Genomic DNA, 21,028 nt, shown 5'->3' with positions numbered 1-21,028 from the left:
ATTTCTGTATACATTTCAAATGGATCCTATGATGTTAACCTAATTTTGGAGTACAAAAGTTGTTTTATATAATCCACCATTTTAAAAGACTGCATGGCTTAAATAAGACACAAAGCATGCGCATCATTAGGGAAAAATAAAAAAGACTGAAATTCAGTCCACTAAAACTAACTTCATCAAAAACCACCACAGAGAATGAAAACACACAACTAAACCAAAGCTACTAGCAAGCACACAAGACCAACAAAAAATTAGCATCCAGAATATATAAAATACTCCTACAGGTAGAAAGATAAATTGAAAAAAAGTCATGAAGGCATTTCATACATTAAAAAAGACAAAGTGCTCATAAACAGAAACAGACTCCTTATAGTAATCAGGAAAATGCAAATTAAAACCGCAGAAACATTTTATATTCACCAGACTGCAAAAATTCAGCTGTTGGCAGAAATGGAGCAAAGGGGAATCTCCGCTGCTGCTGGGATGAAACAACAGTATGGCATTCTGTCCAGTACATTGAAAGGGCACCTGCCCTACTACCTAGCAGTTTTACTTGCAGGTACACAGCCCAGAGAAACTAAACACCTGGACCCAGGGACACGTTCAGTAATGATTACAGCATCGTTGTTTACAATATCCCAAAAGTGAAAACCACCCAGATGTCATCGACAGAAGATAGCTGTATTCACGTAATGAAATGCTCAACTACAGCTATATGCATCAACGTGGATGAATTTTTAAAATAATACTGAAAAAGTTACAAAAGCATATAATATCCCATTTATATTTAGTTTAAAAACTGAAACATAACAATATTATCAATAGTTAGGAATATACAATCAGTTGTAAAACAAGGGAAGAGCAAGAGAATGGTTAACACCAAACCCCCACATGGTTTCCTCGGGCAGAAACTGCAGGCGCGAGGTGTTCTTAAAGGATACAGTAGCTTCTTTCCAAGTGCTTTATTTTCATTCTTCAAATAGTATAATACATATTATATACCTTGTATGCATTGAGTATTTTTAAATAATTTTAAAACTTAGAACTAGTGGATGATTTGCCCCTTTTCTCCACTTACTGAAATTGTATTAATACACATTAAAGTGCTCTGAAAGATTAACAAGTGCCATGGTAAATGAAAGGCGGGAAGAGAGGAAATGGGACCTTTTTAGAAGCCAGCTATTCTTACCAATTCCCACTTCCCAGGCTGATTTAGCCTCACATACTCATCAGACTCTTTAGGGAAGAACAGGGCCTTCCTTACCTTGTCTACATCTGCCTGAGCCACTTAACAAGGAATAGTTCTTTAGACACCCACTTAAAGTCAAATACAGACTTTAGTTTCAATCGTTCCACCTAAAATAGTAGTAACACCTAATGCTTATATGCCAAGTTTATTTCTACCTATAAGAGTACAAATAAGTTATATAGTAAGAGCTAATGTTTATAGTATATACAAATAGCTAATATTTACTGTTTCCTAATATATAAAGTGTTTTATGCAAATTTAATCCTCAACCTATAAGCTACATACTGTCATTATCATCCCATCTTTTGCACAAGGAAATGAAGCACAGAGATATTAAGGAATTTGTTCCTAAGCAGGAAATCGGGATTCAAATTGTTCTGGCTCCAGAGTCGATGCTTCTAAACACTCTGTGCTATATCCAGAAGACCTCAAGAGAGAACCAGATACAAAGCAATCCAAATATTTCTCAATACATTAAGCTCTCGACAATTCAGTAGCAGTATCAACCTAAAGCATAATATCCTCAATACTTTGCTACCTTTTATACAGATTCTGAAAAGATTAAATACTTTAATACTAATTTGATAAAGACAAGTGCTTCTAGGTATAAAAGTTAACTCCTTCCCCCATTAAATGAGGGCATTATTAAAGAATGGTTGACTACATGTAGCTCTTACCTACAGAATGTATTTATAGTCCGTAGAGATGATCCAAGAATTATGGTATCAGATCTGCATCGACTGAATAAATTTCATCTACATTCCTGAGTATATCTCCACTAATGGGAAATGGAGGTATCAGGTAAACTGAGTGGTAAAGAGGAGCCAAACTACTGAAAATACTTACTTGCCCAACTTTTCTTATACATTATATATATATGCTGACCTGTGTTGTAAGCTGAACTCTTAACTTTGCCATCACCATCTTGAGTTCACTGCCTTTGCTTAATCTCTACAGATTTCCACTTATTCTGGATTCCCTTTTTAAACTTCACATTTTTGACAGCCTATTAAAAGTATTCCGAACATCTAAAAGCCTTTGTTAAAAAAAATATATATGTGGCATTAAAACTTCCCTTAAAAAAGGAATGTCATCTTCTGAAACGTCTGCAATGTGAAGCTGGAAAGAAAACCCTGTTACAATTATTAAAATCAATTAAAGTCTACCTTTTACATTTAGCAGACTCAGCATAAAAGAGCAACATGAAGTATCCAATATTTTCTCATCTTTCCCACAATCTTACAAATTTACTGCCTCAGAAGAAAAAAGGAACAGCAACCAGATTTAACTTCACCAAGAATGATTTCTGCTGGGTAGTATTTAACAGGATTGTATCTCATCTCCAGTGTAATATTTTGAAGGCTCTGTTGTTATTACTGTAGTCCCTGCTTATCTGAGAGGGATATACCAAGACCCCCAGTGCATGCCTGAAACTGCAGATGGTATCTAAGCATATATATACTGTTTTTTTTCCTATACACACATACCTATGATAAAGTTTAATTTATAAGTTAGGCGCAGTAAGAGACGCAGTAACAATAACTAATGATGAAACAGAACAACTGTAACAAACACTGTCACCAATGCCACTGATAGAAGATTCATTTTTACCACAGATCTTAGCCACCCCACATATGATTTCTTTCCTGAGAACTTTCATGTTTTCACTTAAAGTATGCAATTTCAGGCTTCTCTTATAGCATATCTGAATTGCCAGCATCACTACTCTTGCACGTTGGGGCCATTATTAAGTAAAATAAGGCTTACTGGAAGACAAACACTAATAATTTGACAACCTAGCTACCAAGTGATTCGTGGGCAGGTAGCACATACAGCATGAAGATGCTGGGCAAAGGGGTGACTTATGTCCCAGGCGGGATGGAGTAGGACAGCACAAGATTTCATCATGCTACCCAGAATAATACACAAGTTGAAACTTGTTGTTTCTGGAATTTTCCATTTAATATTTTCAGACCACAGCTGACCACAGGTAACTGAAACTGGAAAGTAAAACACGGGTAAGGGGAGACTACTGTATTGTTTTAGTTCAACTCAGGTTTGCAAATAGCACTATAGTTATTACTCACATTAAACACTGCATACTGATAATCCCTTTCCAGGATTAGGATTTAAAGTAACTTCATATTGGTTCTTTTTATTGGAAAAAAGCTCTGGAAAGATCAAAAATGTATAAAGGAAAGGAAAATACCTTTCTTTCACCTGGAATACATTGACAGAAGTCAATTTTATACTTCAAATTTTTTACCTATGTGCATGCATTTTTTAAAAAAATATTCCATAGATTTCATTTCATTCAATTAAGTGGGACCCCAAAAAGGTTAATATTAAGAACTACTGGTTTATGACATTCAATTTTGAACATAAACATCCAGGGGAAGGAAACTTTCAAAATTATGTTTATTAATGTTTTAGTATACACATTATATTCTCTTAGAATTGGGGGAAGAGGGAAACCCCACTCAAGTGAGGTAACAAACTTGCCATCTTTTACAAAATGTAATTAGAACTGACAATGTTATGGTTAGTCCTTAATTCCTGAGAATCTGAATTATCATTAAGTTTTCTGTGAACTTAAAACAAACGCTCACATTTATTTTTAAATTACAGTATGTCTGAAAAAATAAAATCAATGTTAATATGTTATCAAGAAAAACCATCATCGAAATGTACATATGAACGTATTAGGTGTGAATATACTGAAGCCCTGTTGCTCTGCAGTTTGACACCATTTAAATTCTTGTTTCCAAGATCTTATTTCAAATACATTAACTTATAATTTATCCAGATTGCAGTGACATTATTTTAACCTAAAGGAAAAATAGTTGTCTGTCATTTTCTTCTTAACTGTAGGTATCCAGGGAGTCAGCATGTGAACTCTATCTAGTATTGATAAAATAATTAATTTACACATGTAGGGATAATGACCAGAGAACATGTGATTCTCTTCTAGTAACAATTTCTATCCCTTAATAGGAGATGATTTCAGAGAAGTTAGAGAAGAAAAACAGAAAACAATACTGTTGCTATAAAATGATGACGAATTTGATATAATCAAATGCAAGATCATTAATATAAACTTATAATAATGAAAATATAAATTATTAATTATGCAGCATGCTTTAGGGCCATTTCTACAGTTATTATGGATTACAAATATTAAATGCCTTTAATCTATCCACTGTTCATAATTCTGTAAGCCATGTTTACATAATAAACAAAAAACATTTCCTACATATTCTGTCTCTTCTAAATTTAAAAATTAAAGTATTTATCCTGGGCTGGCAAGTTACCCTGACCCTAACCAGTAAGTACAAACAGGGCATTGTACATCCATTCTAAAAGCTGGAATCAAAGAATAATGTTAGAAGCATTTGCAAGATTTATCCAAAGAAATGTTTCGCAGACAAATGCAATAGAAAAAAATCAAGCATTTCCCAAAATGATGTTTGTATTAGAAAGTTTTAAACTTTTGTCTTCATTGTAAAGGTATCACTTTATTATATTTTTAAAAGGCCATGATTAACCATTTAACTAATAACTTACATACCTTTACAAAAATAAAACTAACAGCTTGCTGGGTACGAAATTTACTCAAATCTTTCTGTACTTTTAAAATCAGGAAGTGATGTATCTTACTAGCTGTTTATTCTCACAGTGGTATTTTTTTAAAAAGCCTGAACAGTGTAATTATTAATCTGTTGTCTTAAATTATACTTGATATAAAAAAAAAAAAGTCTACCCAAACCATCACCAAAATTTCAATTCAATCTAATGTAGAAGAAACCTGAGTTTGGATGTAGAAATAATTCATTCAATTTTTTTTCTGACATCATACATCATGCCTTCAACCAAAATAGAAGTGAAATTTCAAACAGGACTCTATGGCTTTATCTGAATTTTCTGAGTACTAAGTAAATCTTAAATTTAAAGCAGCTGTTGGAGGTTAAATGTTCTCAAAGCAATGTAAACTAGTTATAAAATGTCTCATCAAAGACATCAGCAGCTCTTGTGAGTCACATGAAATTAACAATGAAAGAATGATCATCAGTTATACTGTACACTGAGAGTACATAAAACACTTGTGCCTCACCTCTAGTATCAAAGCCATCTTCATATATTCCTTTTATGAGAATATTGATATGCATTCTTCATGAATTTCAGGCTCATTCCTTTTGTTAAGCATGTATTTACTGGTTGTATATAGTATATGCATTGAATTTCCCATGACTTGAAATAACTATAGATCAAAGATCTATGCAAATACAAATTACAAACATGAAGATTACAAGAAATCCGAGGTGATAGTTTATGAATCTGGATTTGCCCTTTTATAACTTCACATCAAATAGAAACATCTTCTACCCCTCAAGTCCAGGCAAAAATCCAATTTTAAAATCTCATTCTCAACCTTTTAAAGTAGAGCCTTTGGAAACAGAAAGGTTTAAAGCACTGCCTTCAAGAGTTGTAACATCTATTTTCCAGAGATGTGACCCAGGAAACAATTCATCAATAGTTTATCCATTCCACTGTTTTAACAATTCTGACGATTTCATCATATGTGCAGTGAATACCATCGGTATCATTTCACAACAGGATCAGCAGACACAGCGCTGTCGGACAGGTCTCCGTTGCTTGTTTTAGTTTCTTCTGAAAGCATGAGTGAAGATAATAATGGATATTTATGTTCACTTTTAAACAATAAATTAAGACGTAAAAAAAATTTGGGAAGAGCTATATTGCCAAACTTCAAATTACAGTTGCATCCATCAAATGTTTCTCTAACATCACAAATTATACCTTGTTTATATTTTAAAATTTTTTTAAATCTAGGCTAAACACTGCAATTGTTTCCACTGGTTTTTAATGAAGGTGGAGTTGAGGGAGTTCAGAACTGCACCCGGGTGGGGTTTCAAACCACATGGGCTCTTCTGTCCTCAGGAATCTTGACATTGCTGGTCTAAGAAAGGCCTGCTGCCCTCACGCCAGTTCCTCTAGCTGGGCCAAGAAAGGACCATTATAGTATGTTGTCATTCCTGGTAGGAATATGGCTGCAAACTCACATATCAAAACTATCCAGAATGAGTAACTTTCCATTTGTATTTATAACTTATTATAATAAATTATATGTAATACATATTATTTCTTAAAATAATTTTAAATGAAGCAGCTTTTCACTGTTTTTGACAGAATGAATTCCTGGCTTTTTGTGCAAAGTGTCATGTGTTCATATTTCATTAACAGACAAAGACTGTTTGACTAATGTATTCAGAAACTCTGACTATATCTCTGAGCAAGCTGAAATAGTCTTAGAACAGTGATGTGAGTGATACATAACAACTGCAACCCTGGAGAGTTCCTTAAGAGGAACAGGCCAAAGCAAGAAATCCCACTGCCATAAGACCCAAGGGCTGTTTGTTTTGTTTTAATGCTTTAGCCTGAAAGCAAATGTCCAATCGACCCACAGTTTTCCCAGTCACATGGGCTGGGGAAAAGGTCTGGCATCATGAAACACATGAGTAGAACTGAGGCAATCACGAGTTTCTTCATAATTTATATTGATTCAAATTCTTTCAAATGGCTTTGCTAATTTATCCTTGAAAATGAACACAAATGTATATGTATAAATTTTCATTTAATACTGAATATCTTCCGGATTAATAAGCTGAAACAATTTTTTCAAGCATGTTTATTTAGTCTAGATTCAAAAAATGCCTGGATACGCACCTAATAAGTAATATTAGTAAGTAATATTTAATTTATGCAACAATGTCAAGAAATAAGGTAGTTCATCTAAGTGGTCTATCCAAATGAGTCACCTCTATATATATAAAGAAAAAAGGCATATTTAAAAAATTAACATAAGATTAACAAAAACATCTTGTTTTATGAAGAGCTTTTTATCTTGACTTATGAAAACTTCATGAAACAAGACAAAAAGGAGACTAGTAAACATGAAAATTATAAGGGTCAACTAGTTGCTGTATCTACTATTGATCTTCCAAGCAAAGAGAAATGTACGCTATACGATTTCCATGACAGAAAAAGGGAAACATCTGTTCCTCAGAGAAGATGATGATTCCTAAATTTCAAATCAGAGAGAAATATAACATGGGGACGTTATATATGAAACACTGAGCAATGCTCTTATGCCTTAAAAAGTATAGATTCCTTTCCACCATCCTACACAGAATACAATGGACAGAATCCATTCCTTACTGACTGAAGTTCACTGAAATCACTATCAGTTGTTATGGTTATATTGCCTGAGTCTCCAGGGCCTGACTATGAAAGAAGGCAGAATGCTATTTACTACAACTAAATAGCCCCTATGATTTTATACTTCTTTAATCATCTATCCCATCTCATTCAGTCAACATCAGTCAGCAGCAGCTCTGCCTTCAGCAACATTTAGCTGTCCTCCTCTAATTTGTTCCTTCAAATCTAATACAGTTTGGGCCATGAAAGAAAAACCAAACTTGTGAAAAGTATATTTAAATTAAAAGCAGATGATCCTGAACAAGGGCTTAAAGGGTTACCAAGCGTGAAATGCATAAACTATATAAATTCCTTTTCAATTTCACACAAGATCTATATAGGCTTTACTTTTTTTAAAGGACTTCTTGCTAGGTCTGTGTTATTTTCCAAAAGGACAAAGAAGCTGGATGTCTGACCAAATAAAACGGTACATTACTATCTATTACTTAAGACATTTATTGGTCTTTCCAAATTTAAACCACTCACTGACCTTCCTTCTCTTTCTTTTCTTGGTTTTCTTCAGCCGCAGTCTTGTCTGCTCTGAAGAAAATTCTTGCACTGCTCAGTGAGAAATACAGCAATTCAAATTCCTAAGGTAAATTTTAAAAATTTGAAATAAAAACCAAAAATACTTATTATGGCAAAATACCAAAAAATATGCATTTTTATGCCTCTTATTATTTTTAAAAGCTCTAGTGGAAATTACAAATACAGAAACTGAAATAAGTAACCCGACCGTTTTTAAGATCTGAGTCAAATGGCTTCCAAATAGCATTCATTTTAAAATATAATCTTTTTGCCACTATTCATTTCACTTGTGAAAATGGGGGTTTCTATATGGCTTCTGCTTTTCAGACATTACGAAGTCATGGATATCAAACAGTAAGTCAAAGCAGATGTGACTCTTAGACTCCTCTACCTGTAGATAGACATCCAGTCGCTTTTGAGTGAGATTCATGGTTTGTAAGAGTTTTTCATCTTGACTGGCCGACTGCACATTCTGTTGCTTAGCAACTGCTCTGATCTCCTTCAGGTATTTCTCTCTAACAGACTGGAACCAGTGAAGTGAGTCAAACTCCCGGTACTGATCCAAAAGCTTTAGAATGTAAGCCACACCTGCAGGCATCACCAAAACTAAGGTTAAATTACAGTGAGTACAGAAGTCATATTCTACTCCTTCACCAATAATTCCTAACACTAAACATTTTGAGTAGTAATTCCTAGCATTTTAAGTTTGTCCCCTTTCAAGTTACATTCTACAGCATAAATGAACAACAGGTTTAACAAAATGGCTTAATTCCTCCTTAAAACCAATGTAGAAGTATAACAAACTAAAGACAAGTCAATTAAGAAGAAAACAAATAACTACCATGGCCATATAAATCACCTGGAGAAACGATATAGCTGTAAGGGTAAAGAATAAAAATTTCCATGACTTGTGCCTATAATCCCAATACTTTGGGAGGCTGAGGCTAGAGGACTTCTTGAGCCCAGGAGTTCAAGACCAACCTGGGCAACATAGTGAGACTCCTGTCTCTAAAAAAAAAAAAAAAAAAAAAAAAAAAAAAAAAAAACCACACACACACAAAAACAAAAACAAAAAAATTTTTAATTAGCCAGATGTGGCGATGCATGCCTGTAGTCCCAGATACTTGGGAGGCTGAGGTGGGAGGATCGCTTGGGTCCAGGAGGTCAAGCCTGCAGTGAACCATGACTGCACCACTGTACTCCAGTCAGGCTGACAGAGCAAGACCCTGCCTCAAAAAGACAGGAAAAAAACAAAAACAATTCGACTGTTAAAAAGATGGCAATTGAGGAAGCTACAAGGAAACCAGAGAAACTAAATATAAGATGTTAAAACTGTACAACCCCAACAAAAACAAAGCCTAAATATTAGGCCAAAGTAGACAAGTGATTAGCAATACTAAGAAGGCATTAAGTAAGTTATAAACTATAGAAAACAAGTATTGTCAATCACATATTACAGCTAAAAAACATAGTAAAAAATGCTCATGAAAAATAAATCTATAAAGAACATATAGACCTATTCTCAAGCAAAATGTTTCTAAGAATCCATTACAAGGTCAACATAAAATTAATGGAAAAACAATTCCATTAAACTTACCCATGGCAAAGCCATCATCAGTAAAGGCAGCTCCAATTTTATTTTTTTTGTTTAGTTTTTCCTTGCAACTAATGGAATGCTCTACAAAGTTCAGGGTCTAAAAAGATGTAACAAGATGTCAGAAAAACAATTTTACTAAGAAAATCTTCAGAATTCCTAAAACAGACATTTCAAAAATTATAAATAGAATCACTATAAATAGAATAGAATAGAATCTAGGTTCCAGTCCTTTTCATCTGAAACATTTAACTTAGGTGCCCTCTTGGTGAAGATACAATCTATACAAGTGTATCTTCATGGCTCTCCTTTCCAAGTCCTTTAAATATGGGCACTCCCTCAATCACTACTTAACCCAAGAACAGTGCCTTGTATATTTCATTATAAAATATTATGCACATTTTACAGAGAAGGACACTGAGCTTTAGGAGATGTATTATCTCACCCAAAGTCATATATTAAGTGAACCTGGAGTTATTAAAGTAGGCCTCCTTTACTTCAAAGCACAAATACTCTTAAAAACACAGGCAAGACAGTCCTTACTTACATCTACCTAATTCATTCGAAAATACTATTTCTTTTCATGTTCTCAAGTGTGAAGTCCTCAAAACAGTACATCTCTTGAAAATTCAGCTCTTCCAAAATGCCTTATCTAATCTTATCTTTTATTCAACAAAGATTTACTGAAGCTTACAATATACCAGCGTTATTAAGTACTTATGATTAAACGAATGATTACTATCTAGAGTCCAGAGTCTAGAGCAACACTATCGGCAGGGACAGAAATGTGTATCTGCACCATCCGGTACATACAGTAAGCCACTAATCACAAGCCGCCACAGAACACTTGAAATGAGGCTAGTGTGACTGACAAGCTGAATTTTTAATTTTTAAAAAAGTATTTTTATTTTTTTCGCCCTGCCTTATGATTTTATGAAATTTTAATTAAAGTAGCCACATATGACTACACATGGATAGCACAGCTCTAGAAGAGTAAATGCAGAAGTGTTTAACAACTAATTATGATATACAGTGTGCTAAGCCTACACTGGAAACAAAACCAAGTTTCATTTTTTTGACTGTGGAACTTACTCAGCAATTAATCACCTACTTGTGAATTTTTCATCAATCATTAATTCAATCTTTTTTAGAAATCTCATTTATGCTTGTCTTTTTTCTGGAACTACACTACAAACTCAAGTACAAGAACAGGATTCTATACTTCTTTGTAGTGCTCTTAATCCACTTTGTTTTCTCCATCACTAAGCGACTTCTAACAACTGCCTTGTAAAACTCTAGACTTTTCCCTAAGATTACCAATGGGTTCACTGCTGTCTACAATGGTTTGAGTACATTGCCCTTCAAATTAAAAAAATATGGTAAGAACTCACTCCAAGTTAACTCTAGTATTACCAAATAAGACACTCTGCCCTCCAGTCTGACACCATCTTAAGATGAAAAGATTCTTATCAGATGAATATGAACATTTTTTGCTATATCACAGTTAAAATACAATTGTGATAGAAAATTAACAAATGTATAAAAGAAACAAAATTCATGGAAAAAAGCTGTTTACAGGCTATTAGTTACTTTCAATAGGTAATAATGGTTTTAATATGTAAGAAGATATGTTAACAACTTGGGCAGCAATATGAAAAGTCACTATTCTTGATCAAAATTAAATTTAATAAAGAGCTTCAACTGCTGGGTGACATTTAGATTTTTAAAGCTATCTACTTACAATTTTTTTTAAACCTTATAGGAACCTTTAAGCGAAAACTACTCTTTATTACTAATATATACCTCTTAAATTCCCTAATGGAACAGCTGTGTTTTTTTTTGTTTTTTTGTTTTTTTGTTTTTTTGTTTTGAGACAGAGTCTCCCTCTGTAGCCCAGGCTGGAGTGCAGTGGCCAGATCTCAGCTCACTGAAACCTCCACCTCCCGGGTCCATGCCATTCCCCTGCCTCAGCCTCCCGAGTAGCTAGGACTACAGGCGCCCACCACCTCGCTCAGCTAGTTTTTTTGGTGTGTGTGTATTTTTTAGTAGAGACGCGGTTTCACCGTGTTAGCCAGGATGGTCTCGATCTCCTGACCTCGTGATCCACCCGTCTCGGCCTCCCAAAGTGCTGGGATTACAGGCTTAAGCCACCGCGCCCGGCCAGCAGCTGTTTTTATAATGCAGTTTTTGATAACTTGAACTACTTTTAGATAGCAACTACAGAGTTAGAGCAAGAACACATTAAGAAGCATTAAAAATTTAGTCTACATGTTAGTATTTACTACTGAATAGAGAGAAGTTATCTTGAAACAATATGCTTTAAGAAATGTGTTAGAAAAAACTATAATAACAGCTAGTCTACATTAAGCACTTAAAATAATTATATATTAATAATTCTGCCCAAAGATTCTATGGCATATACTCATATAACTTAAAAAACACTCAAATTTCTCCAGTAATTATTTTAAAAAATAAGAATCTATCTTAGGCCACATGTGGTGGCTCATGCCTCTAATCTCAGCACTTTGGGAGGCTGAGGCAAGAGGACTCCTTGAGTCCAGGAGTTCAAGACCAGCTTGGGTAACAGTGAGACCCTGTATCTTAAAAAGAAAAAAAAATTACAAAAATTAGGCATGGTGGTGCACACCTGTAGTCCCAGCTACTAGGGAGGCTGAGGCAGGAGGCTGGCTTGAGCCCAGGAGGTCAAGCCTGAGTAAGCCATGATCACACCACCGCACTCCAACCTGGATGACAGGGCAAGACCCCATCTCAGAAGAAAAAAAAAAAAATCTAACGATAAGTAAGTGTCCTTCAGCACAGCTAACAAGTAAAAATTCTATGTCACATTCACTGAGATCACATTTAGTTTTATATACAACAAGGAAATTAATAGTGTAGTCTGTATGCATTTCATGTTACAAAGAAACCAGATCTATTCGTTCATATTTTTGTTTTTTAAATTCATTTTAGGTTCTGGAAATACTCACCAGAGGGGGAACAATTATGTAGAAATTTCGGAGATGTATATTCTTTGGCCTTCGAAATTCTGGAGCAAAAACATCTACAAGCATTTTGAAATATTCTGTGCCTTCAGCAGAATTTCGTGTGTGATCACTGAGGACTGAATCCAAATGCCTAAAAAGCAAAAAATTATTTGGTTCCTTTCTCAAAAGAAGCGTGGCTTTGAAAAAAAAATCCATGTCTCAATAATTTACATAAGAACATTCAAAAAGCAGGAAACACTATAAGACACTTCTAAAAAAATTTTCTTGGAGTTCAGAATAAACTCATTTTCTTATGGACAGAAAACTGATCAATATTAGTAAATTTAGTCCCAAAAATAGACTATTAGAACATCTTGGGACTTAAAATAATAGTTCCGTATTTCTTCTTCCCACAGTAAGGCCTGTAGAACTCCTCTTCATTGTAAATAATTTCCTCTTCCCCTTAAATCTCTAACGTTTCTCCTACATTCCCTTACCTCAACTTAAACTTGGCTCTCTTTTCAAGAACTCAGTTTCCCTCTCAATCTTCAAAAACATCAGCTGCTTTTTCTCCTGCATCCCTCATGTACAGCTACTACCACTTTCAATTATTCCTCCACCACTGTAAGGAAGAAATCTTCCTTTATGACTCACATAATCCAGCTATATCTAACTACCCAAATACTCAACTACTTCTTCCTAACAGCAGACATCTACTAACCTTTTAACCACTATCCTACAATTACGCAGGATTAGGATGCCTGCTCCAGGTCTCCACTGTCTATGCAGATAATCTATTCATTATGGTGACCCTACATTTCCTTGACTTCAATCAACCACTCCCTTGCACCAATCTGGATCTTACAATTAGCAATCAGCTTTACCCTAGAGATCTTAAAAGACAATATCCTACTCTCTGATTTCCTCACATTGCTTCAAAATATTTTTCAAATAGTCAACAGTTTTGGAGTGAATGGCATCATTTAACATAAGGTAAAGGTCTGATCCTTTCCTTTAAGATGCACATCACAAACTATTTAAACAATTTTCAGGCACATGACTTCAAACAGCTTAACTCTGCACATGGCTTATGTAATCTGGCAAAGAGCTAAGCTATCTAACAGACTATTCTAGAGCAAAGCTTTTGTGCTGGGGCCTTATTCTCATAGAAATGCATGCATTTTCCCATATACTTCCTTTTTTAAAAAAATTTCAAGTCTATCAAAAAGTTAAAATATAGTATAATGAACATCTGTATACCCTTCAACTAGATTCACCACCTGTTAACATTTTGACACAACTGTTTTCTCTATTTTTCTGAAACACTTGAAAGTTGTGGACCTTTTATCACTTAGTCCATTAATGCTTTGGCATGAATCTATTAAGAATGAAAACATTTTTCTACAAAGCCACAGAACACTGTTATACCCAAGAATAAAATACAGTATTAACTAATATACAATGCATGTTCAAATCTCCCCCAGTTATTCCTCAAATGTCCTTTACAGCTATTTCTTTCCTTATCTAGGATACGATTAAGTATCACCCATTAACATATGATTATTAGGTCTCTTTATTCTCCTAATCCAGAACAATTTCCTTGTACTTTTTGTCCATGCCAAATGTTTCATAAAATGCTCACATTCTAATTTTTTCAGGACATTTCCTCCTAATAAATTCAGGATAAACACTTCTGGCAAGAATACAAACTAGGTACTTGCCATTACATTGCATCAAGAGGCCACATAACATCTGTCTGCCCCATTACTGGTGATGCTAAGTTTGATCACTTGGCCAAGGTAGAATATATTTCTCCACTGTAAAGACAGTTTTCTCCTTTGTAATTAACAAACAATTTCATGAGATGAATTACTGAATGAATCCTGTTCTCTAAAAACTTTTCACCTCATGTTTTAGAAACCACTGGGGATTCTTGCTTGATTTCAAGTACTACAGTGATGGTTATAATCCCCCCCCTAAATTTAACACGCATTCTTCCATAAAGAAATGACTTTCATTCTCTTATCATTATGATCTTCTGATAACCCTTCTTATCATTATGACTCATTGATTCTTTTTTATTCAACAGATTTTTATCTATCATTACTCTTTTTTATCAAATTGTCTCCCCTTTGCCCAGGGGTGCCCCTTCATGCCTGATTCAATAACCAGCTATAAGTATGAATAAAACATACAGTTTTCTAAACATATTCTTAGTAATTCCGCATGCCTCTCGTTTTATGTTACAATATCACAACTGACTCAAGTCCTGCACTGTTCAATAAGATAGACATTAGCTATTTAAATTTAAATTAAGATAAAATGTATACTTCAATTCTCCAGTCACATTTGCCATATTTTAAGTGTTTACCAGCCATATATGGTAGTGGCTACAGTGCTGCTATAGATTACATACACGAAGGGACCGGCATTCTAGAATACTGTTGGTGAAGAGAAATATTTTAAAAAGTAAAAAGAAAACAGGTGAAATGAATTTTATGATTGAGGTATTTGGCGTTCCTCCTTTTATATTAAATCTTCAAGATTAGTTATGTACTTTATACTTGAGCACATCTCAATTTGGATCAGCCAAATTTTAGGTGCCCAAGAGCCATGTGTGGCTAGTGGCTGAAATACTGGACAGCATGTTCTAGAAGCTGGAAAGGTCTTAGAATACTGAAGTCTTAAAAATTATACTTCATAAACTGAGACCATAATTTTGTATAATAAAAACAGTGGCATATAAAGTACGTATTACCCTCTAGTCTTCTGTTCAGAATGTTTTTTATAAACACACTTTTTTGTATCTCCAAATTTAGATTACCTTGCTGCTTTTAACGTTTCTTCTGCAAGACCTTCTTCTTTTACCAGTTCTTCAAAATTTACAATATCTTCAAGATCAGGAACAAATCTACATGAGAATTTGGGAAGGCATTTATTAGGTCAAGTAAAATATGTACAATTGACACAGATATGAAAGTGGTACTGCAGGACACTAAAATTTTCAACTATGTATTTGGAAACAACTGTGCATTTCAGTTATTATTCATATCACCACTTTAGGTCCAAACTGAATTTTAGATATGAATATTTTAATCCTTAAAATCATGTAATCTTTACATGCATTCATAAACCATATTGATAAATTAACTATAACCTTAAGAGAAATATTTTCAGAAGTCTGCTGCAGTCTTAAAATTTGAGAAAAATCTAGAATAGTTTTCTTCCATATTTTATCTCAAAATATATCAAGAACAAACACCTTATCTACAATATCATTTGTAACAAATATTTAATGGACATAATTTTTAAAATGGCATAAACAAGGCAAAAATGATGTTTGCATCCATACCTAATGGCATTGCTGCTACAATGAAGACCACCAGATCTTATCATTCGTACATAGCCCATAGCATTACCTTAAAAACCATACAAAAAAATCAGATATTTATATAAATAACTCTAAATTCTAATAGGAATATAGTTATATACAGTAGTAAATTACAAGGTTTCTACTCCTAAGTACCAAAATATTTTGCTATATTTTACTTCAGTTCTTGTTCCATAAAAAGTAAAACTGTCACATATTCCTACACTCAAAATATATACTTATATACAACTATATTAAATATTTAAAAATAAACATTACTTTCATTTGATAAACTAAAATCATTAAATGCTGACTACATTAAAATGGTCAAACTTAAAATTATAATATCAATAATTTCTCCACTCTCACAATGAGATTCAATCTCCCACACACACACAATTGGAAGTGATATCAAGAAATCTTTATTTGATGCCTCCCAAATTTATATGTCTGGCCTGGACTCCTCCTCTAAACTCTAGGTTTTTTCATCCAATGCCTACACCTTTATGTCTAATAGAATTTTATATTTAATATGTCCAGTGCAAGCTCAGGATCTTTATCCCCAATTCTGCCTATCTCAGAAACTGGCAATTCTATCCTTTCAGTTGCTCAAGCCAAATGTCTTGAAGTCATCCCTGGCTCCTTTCTCTCACACTTTATAATCCAATTACCGGGCAAATTATGTTGACTTTGCCTTGAAAATGTAGCCAGAATCCACCCACTTTTCATTCACCCCCTCCACAGATATCCTCCTATCCAATCAATCCATCACCATCTCTTGGCTGGAGCACTGCAATATGTACTGGCCTCCTGATTTCCCTACTTTCACCTTTAGCATCCTGCCACATTCCCCAGTGTTGTATAATATCTATAGAGCCGCTAGTGAATTTTTAAAAACTAAGTTGGAACGTATAGTGCTTTTTCTTTTCTTTTTTTGAGACAGAGTCTCCCTCTGTTACCCAGGATGGAGTACAGTGGTGTGTTCTCAGCTCACTGCAACCTCCGCCTCCAGGGTTCAAGCGATTCTCCTGCCTCAGCCTCCCAAGTAGCTGGGATCACAGGCATCCGCCCCCATGCCTGGCTAATTTTTGTTTTTTTTAAGTAGAGATGGGGTTTCACCATGTTGGCCAGGCTGGTCTCAAACTCCTGACCTGAGGTGATCCACCCACCTCGGCCTCCCAAAGTGCTGGGATTACAGGTGTGACCCATGCCAGGCCCCTTATCATGCTTTTTCTGAAAATGCTGTAATGGCTTTCCCACCTCAGAATAAAACCCAATTTCTTTATGTGGTCAAAACAGCCCTGCATGATCTTGCCCTTTGCTACTGTTCAGATAGCATGCCCTGCCACTTAGACCTCTGCTTACTCCATTCCAGCCCCTGACTATTTCAATATTGTGAAACGAGTATTTCAAAAATGTGAAACGAATCAGGGCTTTTGCACTTACTGTTGCCTCTGTCTGGTTGACTCTTTCCCCAGATGCACGTGGCTTACTCCCCGACCTTATTTAGGTCCCTGCTCAAAAGTCACCTCCTGCTTTCCCTGAACATCACTGACTAGCACTGCCCAGCCCCCTTATATCTCCTTACCCAGCACTTATCACTGACATACTATGTATTTTTCTGTCTGCATCTTCCCCCACCTAGAGTGCAAGATCCATGAGTACAGCCTTTGTCTTCTTCACTGCTCCATCCCTAGAGCCAACATGTCCTGGCAAATAGCAGGAACTCAATTTATAATTAAACTTTATTGAAATGACTTGAAAGAAAGAACAGACGAAAATGTAAAAAGGAGTTAACATTTCATAATCATGAGTAATATACATTTTACATACACTATCTTATCTGATGTTTTCAACAACCCTACATAGCAGTTAACATTGAATCTATTTTAAGGCCTATCCCAATATGAGAGATGACATTAAAATTTTTTTAATGTCCATCTTTAAAAAGTCAAATGTCTAGTTTCATTGTTTTCCTCCAAACCATCAGACCAAAGTCTGATGAAGCAAAATAGGAATGCCTAGTATAGAGCGGCAATTAAGAGTAAAAGCTCTGAAGCCAGGCCACCTGGGTTCAAATCTGGTCTCCCACATCTTAGCTAAGAGACCTACAAATTATGTTATGTTACCTCTCTGTATCTCAGTCTTCTCATCTGGTAAATTAAGCTCAGTAAGGACAGAGACTTTGTTTACTGTCATAAATATCATCAGCACCTAGAAACATTTGTTGTACTGAATGAATACTCGTGCAGTGAATGAAGGAAAGTAATATTTCATAAATGTTGTGGTAAGATTCACATGAGTTAAAACATATAAAGCACTAAGAATAGCCATGGCACACAGTAAATGCTCAATAAATGTTAATTATTATTATTTCAGCAGTCAACTTATTAGTCAAAAAGGCTTTCCATTTTGCTCCCAGATTCTTTACACCTTTTCTCAAGGTATTTATCAGACTCAAAAGCACATTACACAATGTTGTTTTTTTTTTGAGATAGAGTCTCGCTCTGTCGCCCAGGCTGGAGTGCAGTGGCGCGATCTCAGCTCACCGCAAAGCTCCGCCTCCCGGGTTCACGCCATTCTCCTGCCTCAGCCTCCCCAACAGCTGGGACTATAGGCACACGCTGCCACGTCTAGCTAATTTTTGTATTCCTAGTAGAGATGGGGTTTCACCGTGTTAGCCAGGATGGTCTCGATCTCCTGACCTTGTGATCCGCCCGCCTCGGCATCCCAAAGTGCTGTGGTTACAGGCGTGAGCCACCGCGCCCAGCCCATTACAGTGTTTTATAAGCAGAGGTAAAGTATTTGTATTAGCCAGGAACAGTGGCTCACACCTGTAATCCCAGCACTTTGGGAGGCAGAAGCGGATGGATCACGAGGTCAGGAGATCAAGACCATCCTGGCCAACATGGTGAAACCCTGTCTCTACTAAACATACAAAACTTGGCAGGGTGTGGTGGCGGGCACCTGAAGTCCCAGATACTAAGGAGGCTGAGGCAGGAGAATTGCTTGAACCCAGGAGGCAGAAGTTGCAGTGAGCTGAGATCGTGCCACTGCACTCCAGCCCGAGTGACAGAGCAAGACTCTGTCTCACAAAAAAAAAAAAGAATTTATATTTTCTAAGAAGAGAATAAAGAGTAAAATGACGGATTAAAATGAAAAGGATAATATTCCCCAACTGTGGACTGCAACTTAGTAGTAATCAAGGTGACACTAGATGGCACACCAAAGAACACTTAGTGATTATGTATTTAGGGCAAAAATGACTAGCATTTTAAGGACTATGATTTAACAACTGTTATTTCTACAGAAAAATTACACTTTCAAAAAAATAAAAACATGAAACAAATAATAGTGAAGACAGTATTAACAGGATACAAAAATTCTGCTTATGTGAATAAATAAAACTTAAGTAACACTGCTCTAGAAGGATAGCTCTTAATCTGAGGTCTATAGACCCCAAGCTTTAAGCACATGGACTCTAGCATATTATATACAAAATTGTGCCCATATGTCATATAGGCATTAGTTCTGGAAGAATCATCCCGGAGTTTTCCTCAGATTCTCAAAAAAGGTTAAGAACTATTGCTCCGTAAGTTTGCCACCTAATATTAAATGTCCTCTTGAAGAAAACAGTACTTATTTGACAATACTTCATATTGGTTTATAATAAAACATTTACAAAGGTAAAATTCTCCAAGTTCTTGCACTAAAACATAATAGAAATGTCTAATATGCAAATCGATTAACTGATAAAACTTTACTCCACAATGAATTGCTTATAACATATTACCCACTGGTAAACCTAAAGTCTCCTGAAAGCAAAGGGGTTGGTATTCCCAGCACCTAACAGAAAATGTGGCAAAACAGATGCTTAGTAAATGCTTGATAAATGAATAAATCAATCTCACAAGGTATAATTTTCCCAAAATATAGTCAATAATACTGTTTGGTGTTAATATAAACTGTCAAGAATATAAAATCCATTTGGACTTATAGCTAAATAACCCCGGTTTAAGTCCCAGAAACACGACTTACTTCTTTCTCTAAGTTTCTCTTTTTTCATCTTTAAAACAATTACATGCCTATCTCACAGGGTTATTGTGAACATAAAGATAATGTATGTGAAAAGTTCAAATAAGTATAAAGTTTTGTTAAGCTATGATTATTATGAAATGTAGTTCTTTTAAATATAAAGTACTATATATCAGAAGACAAGTTCCACTTGTAAGGGCAGAAGGACAATACATTATGTGCACAAGTAAGATGGTGTAACACAGAACTTAATAACTTTTCATGTAAATACTTTATACCTTCACATTTAGATTGGAACTTGTGTGAACCTTTTAGAAGCCCAAAACAGTGCCTTGAACAGAGCGGGTATTTGATAAGTACTTACCAGTTTACAATCATTAATATGACCTTGGAGATTTTGTTATTAAATAACTTTTATTATAATTGAAGAGGTTTTATTTAAATGATCAGTCTATAGTCTGTCAATTATTTCTGCAGCAACAGTCTAATCATACTTACAAATTTTGGGGGTAAAAACATTAGATGAGTGGAGTAAAGTTGAGCTCAGACTTTCACATGAGCTGCTTATTAGTGTGAAACAGTTAATATATGAGATAGACTGTAGGGATCTGTACTTGATTTCCTAACACTTTTATCATAACTTACCAATTTGGCTGATGAGTTGTCTGAATTGATCAAGGTAGCTCTGTCCCTCAGGTGTTATTCCAAGTTTTCTGATGCCTCGATTGAATTTTTCTGCTCTATCAAAAGGATACTACACAGAAAATTTTAAGGCTACTTTTAATAAAGATTTCTAAAGCACAAAATGCTTCCCAAATAAACCATGCCAATACCACTCTCCTTTTAATTTTGTATTTCAATGTGCTTAAAAATTAATTAAATTAACATTAATAAAAACTTCACAGACTACTAATGTTCAAGGTCAATATAATTTTTTTTTCTTTTTGACATTAGCTAAAGTGACTAATAATCAATGCCACTAACCTAATTTC

The 21,028-nt window shown here is 34.9% G+C and overlaps 1 protein-coding gene across 1 annotated transcript in view; it reads right to left on the bottom strand.

The window, feature by feature from the left end:
* Positions 1 to 3,648: 3,648 nt before the first annotated feature.
* Positions 3,649 to 21,028, bottom strand: part of WASHC4 (WASH complex subunit 4) — a 61,610-nt gene continuing 44,230 nt past the window's right edge. Inside the window, exons 26-33 of the mRNA XM_008004499.3 lie at positions 20,682 to 20,790; positions 15,984 to 16,050; positions 15,456 to 15,542; positions 12,635 to 12,782; positions 9,651 to 9,747; positions 8,445 to 8,641; positions 8,016 to 8,115; positions 3,649 to 5,917 (exon numbers count right to left, since the gene is read on the bottom strand). Of these exons, the coding sequence (XP_008002690.2) occupies positions 5,850 to 5,917; positions 8,016 to 8,115; positions 8,445 to 8,641; positions 9,651 to 9,747; positions 12,635 to 12,782; positions 15,456 to 15,542; positions 15,984 to 16,050; positions 20,682 to 20,790 (873 nt within the window). The 3' untranslated portion in view covers positions 3,649 to 5,849. The remainder of the gene's footprint in view (positions 5,918 to 8,015; positions 8,116 to 8,444; positions 8,642 to 9,650; positions 9,748 to 12,634; positions 12,783 to 15,455; positions 15,543 to 15,983; positions 16,051 to 20,681; positions 20,791 to 21,028) is intronic.

This window comes from Chlorocebus sabaeus, chromosome 11 (assembly GCF_047675955.1).
Source record: "Chlorocebus sabaeus isolate Y175 chromosome 11, mChlSab1.0.hap1, whole genome shotgun sequence".
Lineage (NCBI taxonomy): Eukaryota > Metazoa > Chordata > Mammalia > Primates > Cercopithecidae > Chlorocebus > Chlorocebus sabaeus.
This window is presented reverse-complemented; position numbering and strand designations above follow the sequence as displayed.